The sequence below is a fragment of the Priapulus caudatus genome, unplaced genomic scaffold (genome assembly GCF_000485595.1).
Source record: "Priapulus caudatus unplaced genomic scaffold, Priapulus_caudatus-5.0.1 Scaffold827, whole genome shotgun sequence".
Lineage (NCBI taxonomy): Eukaryota > Metazoa > Priapulida > Priapulimorpha > Priapulimorphida > Priapulidae > Priapulus > Priapulus caudatus.
Genome location: NW_014577888.1, coordinates 112,980 through 120,235, shown reverse-complemented (window position 1 = coordinate 120,235; position 7,256 = coordinate 112,980). Strand labels below are relative to the sequence as shown.

Sequence of the window (7,256 nt, the reverse complement as noted above, 5' to 3'; positions counted from 1 at the left end):
CCTATATATAGGCCAACTTTATCACCCTTGTATTTTTTATCTGATCTCAATATGGTGGCGGGCACTTTCCGATATGGCTTATTTAGCAGCGTGTGCATAGGAATGCAGCAGTAGGGCAGTGGGTAATTGGTTATCTGCAATATATATGTTATTCAATAACAGAAACTCTAAGATTAACTGTACGTATTAGACTTTTGTATTTAAGAGAAATGGAATATGAATGATACAAATCTGGATGACAAGGTTTATTTACCCACATGCCTAGCAGCATTCGCTTACAGGTTCTTACCCGTCACACGCTCTCTCGATTGATTCCGAGTAAAATTTTACTATGAAACTGTATTATCTGAGAACTAGAGCTTGTAATGTGTTAATAAAATTGATGTATGTGCGTGCGTGCGTGCGTGCGTGCGTGCGTGCGTGCGTGCTTGCATGCGCGTTGTAATGATGTGTGTCTGTTGCAGCTATCCGGATGTCATGATGCCAGCCTACCACAACTCTCCGTGGTCGGCAATTTTTTTTATCTCGTATCTGACGATCGAGCTCTACTTTCTTATGAACTTGGTGAGCAGTTCTTTAACTAGTAAACTAAATTGTCTGCCAATTTTTTTTGTTAAGTTTGGCTAGCTAACGGATTGTGTGTCATATCCAGCATCTTTGAATTGCGTACGATGGACCATTGTACAGAACGTGCTTTATATAAGTATATGTCTCATGGGAGTAATGAAATTAAACTATATTAATGGCAGTAATTACTATTAATAAATTTAAACAACAGCAGTAATAATGTAGGCAATGGTAGTTGTAAGGGTTGATTGATGCCTGCATGTGCCGCCATCTACAGGTGCTTGCCGTGGTCTATGACACGTTTACTGGCATGGAGAAGAACAAGTTTTGTAAGCTGCTGCAGCATAAACGCGCAGGCTGCGATTATGCCTTCAAACTACTGCTCACTAAACAGGTAGTGTGTGTGTGTGTGTGTTTGACCTTCAGGTGACTTCCGTCAACCCGAGTCAACCTTTATGCGCAATATGATTGGTGGTGCCAGGTCCTTTCCAGTAACCTCTAGTAGTGTGACCTCTAGACTGTGACCTTTGGGGTGGTGTCACGGTCGCGTGTGAAAGGAGAGTGAGTGAGGAATTCATTGAAGTCTCATTTAGAAATTTCTCCAAATATTGTCGGCGTTTGCTTAACTTATGGCCATGAAGCACATCTGTGATTGTGTGGGCTTTGACTTGACATTCTGATATCTTAATTGTGACAACTTTTAAAAACACATTTAAAAACCCCAAAACTGTTGCATTTTATCTGATATGTGTGTCTTGTTTTATTGATTGACAGAATCCTGCAAGCATTTCCTTGAGACATTTCCTCGGATTGATGAAATATTATAAGCCACATAGAAGTAAGTGCAAGGAAGAAGTACTATTAGTCAGGTGGAGAAATCGTTGCTGAAGTTACAAAACTTTGTACAACTTTGCACAATTTACCCAGCATCTACCTGGCATGATTGATCGATAGACAGCTCTCACTTTGTTGCACAAGAAAATTCTAAAAACAATGCTTGGCAAAGAAGTGCAATATCAAAAGATTGGTGTGTACGTGTGTAGCCCAACTATATACTGATCTCTGTCTCTTGACTTACTTGGCAATAATGTCTTGGGTTGGTAGCTCAGTCAGCCGAATGGATTCGTCAGTTGAATTTAAAGTTTTGATGCTCTGGTCAAATATTTGCATGGTAGTTGAAGAACTTGCATGTATCGTTGCGGTCAGTGAAGATCAGACTCGGTAATCGATCATTTTTACAAAATTGACATTTTAGATAAAAAAGAGGTACTGCTGACATTTAAAGCAATGAATGAAAGCAAAACGGGTTTTCTTAACCTCGACGAATTCTACAATGTATACAGCTGTGCTGCCCTCTCTTGGAAGGTATGTAAAGCTACAATACAATGTTGTGGAATCCACAAACCATAGTTACAGTTAGACTAACCATGCAATAATAATTAGCCATCTAGGAAGTTTCTGTTTTTAGTAATGTTTTCAGGAACTGATACTATATATGCATATCACATTTCCTTCAGGGTTTGAAATTGTTACTCAAATTACTGTAGTCACGCCAATTGTAATATTGTTTCCGATTTTCTGACCTTTTGCTATACCGTGAAAAGCAAGTTGATATGACCCGCATGTGTTGAAGGCTTTTTTTTACCTCATTGCCATTATTTAACCTTGATGTGATGTGTTTCTAATTGTCAGGAGAAACAGCAACCTCGATTGTGGTTTGAAGTCTGCTGCCCCAGCCTTCTAACCCCAATATTTAGAGGTATTTTCCTATATTTCTATACATGCATGCACGTACCATGTTATTATGCCACGGATTAATGTATATGTTCAGGTTACGTGGTCACTGTTTCACCAGCTCTATACGTTTTTTGTAGGTGATCATGTGGTGCCATCTGTAGTGTGATAATCTATATATATAATGTTGTTCAGCCGAATTAGGCCGTACTCGCATAACTAGAGAACTCCACAGCCTAGAGGAAAACTAAAGATATTTTCAGAATCAGCACTTCAGGGAGGTGGTTCTGGCTGAAACAAAAATTAAAAAAAGTTAAAAAGTTAAACATTCATAAAAAATGCTATTGATCAATAGATGGCGGTCACATACGTACACACAACATCACGTCTGAATCCATGGTGTATAACCGTAATGGCGCATTGGCCTCATCACTAGAACATTCGTCTGCTACACATGGATTCCGGGTTTGAGTCCCAGCTGGGAAACTTATTTTCCCCTTTTTGCTTTTTTCCCTTTACCTACCTCTAGTATGTATTTTTTTACATTTTTTAATTTGTACTTTTTGTCTTTTATCTTTTGATTTCTTATTATTTTTTACGGTTTGGGATGGGATGTGATGGCATGCGATGGCATGCGATGGGATGGGATGGGATGGGATGGGATGGGATGGGATGGGATGGGATGGGATGGGATGTGGTGCGATGGCATGGCATGGCATGGGATGGCATGGGATGGCATGAGATGGGATGAGATGGGATATGGGATATGGGATGGGATGGGATGCGGTGCAATGGGATTGGATGGGATGGCATGGAATGGAATGGATGGATGGATGCATGGATATATGGATGCATGGATAGATAGATAGTTAGATTTTTTGGGGTATTTTCTTTCAACCAAGCGGTCACCAACTGAGTAACGCCATTGATTTCCCCGTGCAACGCCGGGTATCCTGCTAGTACATATATAATATACATAATCATACACGTGAAAAATGTTAAAGAAATTCCTTCAATATGAGTTTAAACATAATTTATGATTGACAAAAGATGTTTCTTGCATTTCATGTCTATATGCTATATTAAAATTAGCATTTCCTTGTTGTAGCAATTCATTCCCTGGTGACATGGAAGTGGTGTGACTACGGAATCAGTGAGTAACCGTAGGATTAGCTAAACTGCCCCTAAACGCTTGACGGAAATGTGCGTAAAATCTCAAACATTTCATTGGAATTTCAAAGTAGAGTAACTGCACCCACATTGTTTTAAAGATATACCATCGTAAGCAATCAGCAACATTACCATGTGAAGAACGTAGCAGCAGGTAAATATCCCTCAGCTTACTTCGACTTGTTAAAAAAATTCGTGTTTTTAAAATTTGTAGAAAAAAATACAATTTGGAGTAGGTACTTAGGAATTAAGAGTAATCTTCACATTGTGAAATGGCTGCTCTCTGTGTAAGTGATCGTTATAACATCCCGCGATCATTGCTTCGACAATTTCAGATGCCATCGTCGCCGCAAATGGTATTTGGCTCCTGGTGGAGACGGTCAGGTTGTCCAGTAAGTCGTTACTACACTTGCTCCTGCCTATATATGTATGTATATACATATATATCAAGAGTACATAATAGAGAGAAGAGTATGACACCGGTTTAACAGCGTTTTGCATAGTTTTCAACTTGTAAATATTCTATCAATATGCGAATAAATATATTCAAACTTCACCTTGTTTTCATCTATGATTCTCCCTTAATCATATGACACCACCAATTTACCTGAAAATCGTATGTTCTTCAAAAAAGTTCTTTGAATACGACATGGTTTCACACAGTTTTCCCAACTATTCGCATCTGAGCGGCGAATGTTGATATGCGGCGGCAGCACCAGGTTGTAACTACGGGACGCTGGGGGCTGTTGGGGATATTTGGTAAGCACAGTAACAGCACTTTTTTCGCTTCCTTATCATCAGGAACACGATGGCAACACAGCTCAAATCAGCTGCTAGCTCGCCGTGAGCACACATTTATTTCTAGCACGCTGGAAACGCTACATGCTGAATACAATTCGATGCCTAATATCCCCAACAGCCCTCAGCGTTCCATCATAGACAATAGAACACTAATCCGATAATAAACTTTCGCCGCTCAGATGCGAATAGTTGGGAAAACTGTGTGAAACCATGTCGTATTCAAAGAACTTTTTTGAAGAACACATACGATTTTCAGGTAAATTGGTGGTGTCATATGATTAAGGGAGAATCATAGACAAGAAAACAAGGTAAAGTTTGAATATATTTATTCACATATTGATAGAATATTTACAAGTTGAAAACTATGCAAAACGCTGTTAAAACTGTGTCATACTCTTCTCTCTATTATGTACTCTTAATATATATGTTTCTTTAGCATTGCTGAAGCGAAGCTAGTATCACTTACCAACTCTTGTGTACTTCGGATGTGAAACTTGCGACCTTGGGCCGGCGGCTTGTCTGTGTATTACTCAGAGTGGACTGCAATAGCAAATAGCATACCGGGATGTCGACCGGCCCCCTAGGTCGATAGGTTGTACATTCTCTGACAACTCGATCCACTCGTTGCTGATTGGCATATATGAGTATAAGTCAGACAACTGTAGTATGTCATGATTGCGAAACTCTGTATTTAATACGTCTTAATCCAATCGTATGTGTGTCGTTTCTATGCGGGGTGCACTGGCACGCGTGTGAGCATGTAGGCAGTACGTATGGATGCCAATATGCCGCAAAGCTGATGTCTGGAAGGCTGTATATACAGATGCTATGCACTGCCTATGAAGTTGAGCTGTAGCAACAGTTGAGTTGAGTTGGGCAACAGAGGCAGCTTATTTTTCCGTTGTGTGAATATCTCTTTTCTCCCCTATGCTTCCTCTTAGATTGCCTCATATCTGAGGAGGCACCAGAAGCTTGGCACCTCACCTGAGACTTTGGCCTGCCTCTTGTTACATAATATATAGTATATATACTATAGTACTATACTAGTATATAATATGTTATACAGATCGGTCATGGTGTAATATTGTGTGGCTGTGTGACATTGCAGATGATCCTGACTATGAGGCATGGGCGACGCACACCGAGTGGGTCTCTCTGGGTTTCGTCTGCTGTGAGTATCGGTGGCTCGTGGATGGATGTCTGTTGTGCCGTGACGACGGTCACTACATGTAGAATTTCTACACGCCCATGTGTTTACACATGTAATTTGCATGTACATATGTTTACAAGTGCAATTTACATCTACATGTATCTACCTGTACAACTTACATGTGCATGTATTTACATGTATAGTTTCTACATCTACCTGTATTTACACATGTAAATTAAATATTCATTTATATATACATTTGCAATTTACATATACATCATACATGTATCTACGTGTTCAATTTACATGTACATGTATTTATATGTACAATTTATATATATATCAAGAGCAGGGGCGTAAATCTGTACCGAGGAGTGGGGGGATGATCGGCGATAGCCGGGGGGCGAAATTAACCTTGGCTGCCACAGGCAGGCCCGCGTGCCGTAGGCATGCCAGTGCTAGGGGTGTCTGGGGGCATGCCCACCCAGAAAATTTTGAAATATTTAAGCCATTTTCCTGCAATCTGAGGCATACTGTGGGCCATATTCTCATGTCTGATGACACTATCTCAACCCTAGAATCAACCCTACAAGTTAGGATTCAAAACACTTTTCATGACTTTTCAGAGAGCGTACACAGTTAGGTTACTATAGTAATAATACATGTATTAAAACACAGGTAAGAATTGCAATTTCTCACAATTTCACGTGTTTTTGTATGTTTGCAACCATACTTTTTTGCTTTTTTTTCCCTTTTTTTTTTGAATCTCCGGGGGGATATTTGTACAGGCCATCCCATCTTTCAAGAGCGGGGGGGGGGGATGCATCCCCTCCGGGATTTACGCCCCTGATCAAGAGCACCTAATAGAGACATAACAGTTTTAACAGCGTTTTGCATAGTTTTCAACTTGTAAATATTCTATCAATATGGGAATAAATATATTCAAACTTTACCTTGTTTTCGTCTATGATTCACCCTTAATCATATGGCACCATCAATTTACCTGAAAATCGTATGTGTTCTTCAAAAAAGCAATTTAAATACGACACGGTTTCACACAGTTTTCCCAACAATTCGTATCTGAGCGGCAAATGTTTATTATCGGATTAGTGTTCTATTGTCTATGACGGAACGCTGGGGGCTGTTGGGGATATTAGGCATCTAATTGTATTCAGCGTGTAGCGTTTCCAGCGTGCTAGAAATAAATGTGTGCTCACGGCGAGCTAGCAGTTGATTTTAGCTGTGTTGCCATCGTGTTCCTGATGATAAGGAAGCGAAACAAGTGCTGTTACTGTGCTTCCCTAATATCCCTAACAGCCCCCAGCGTGCCGTAGTTACAACCTGGTGCTGCCGCTGCATATCAACATGCGCCGCTCAGATGCGAATTGTTGGGAAAACTGTGTGAAACCGTGTCGTATTCAAAGAACTTTTTTGAAGAACACATACGATTTTCAGGTAAATTGGTGGTGTAATATGATTAAGGGAGAAGCATAGACAAAACAAGGTAAAGTTTGAATATATTTATTCACATATTGATAGAATATTTACAAGTTGAAAACTATGCAAAACGCTGTTAAAACCGTGTCATACTCTTCTCTATTATGTACTCTTGATATATATATATATATATATATATATATATATATATATATATATATATACATACATATATATATATAGTACATATGTACATATATATATACATGTCTCTTCCTAAGGCTTCACAACAACAACAGCATAGAAACAGTTTGATGATGAAATATATGCACATTGCAATATTGGCGTTACCATAATGTATATATATATATATATATATATATATATATATATATAT

The 7,256-nt window shown here is 39.2% G+C and overlaps 1 protein-coding gene across 1 annotated transcript in view; it reads left to right on the top strand.

Annotated features, from left to right (window-relative positions):
• Nucleotides 1–7,256, top strand: part of LOC106813800 (two pore calcium channel protein 1-like) — a gene marked incomplete at both ends in the record, with an annotated part of 16,198 nt that overhangs the window by 6,319 nt on the left and 2,623 nt on the right. Inside the window, 7 exon segments of the mRNA XM_014818024.1 lie at nt 465–564; nt 845–961; nt 1,342–1,405; nt 1,823–1,932; nt 2,260–2,326; nt 3,410–3,454; nt 3,807–3,863. Of these exon segments, the coding sequence (XP_014673510.1) occupies nt 465–564; nt 845–961; nt 1,342–1,405; nt 1,823–1,932; nt 2,260–2,326; nt 3,410–3,454; nt 3,807–3,863 (560 nt within the window).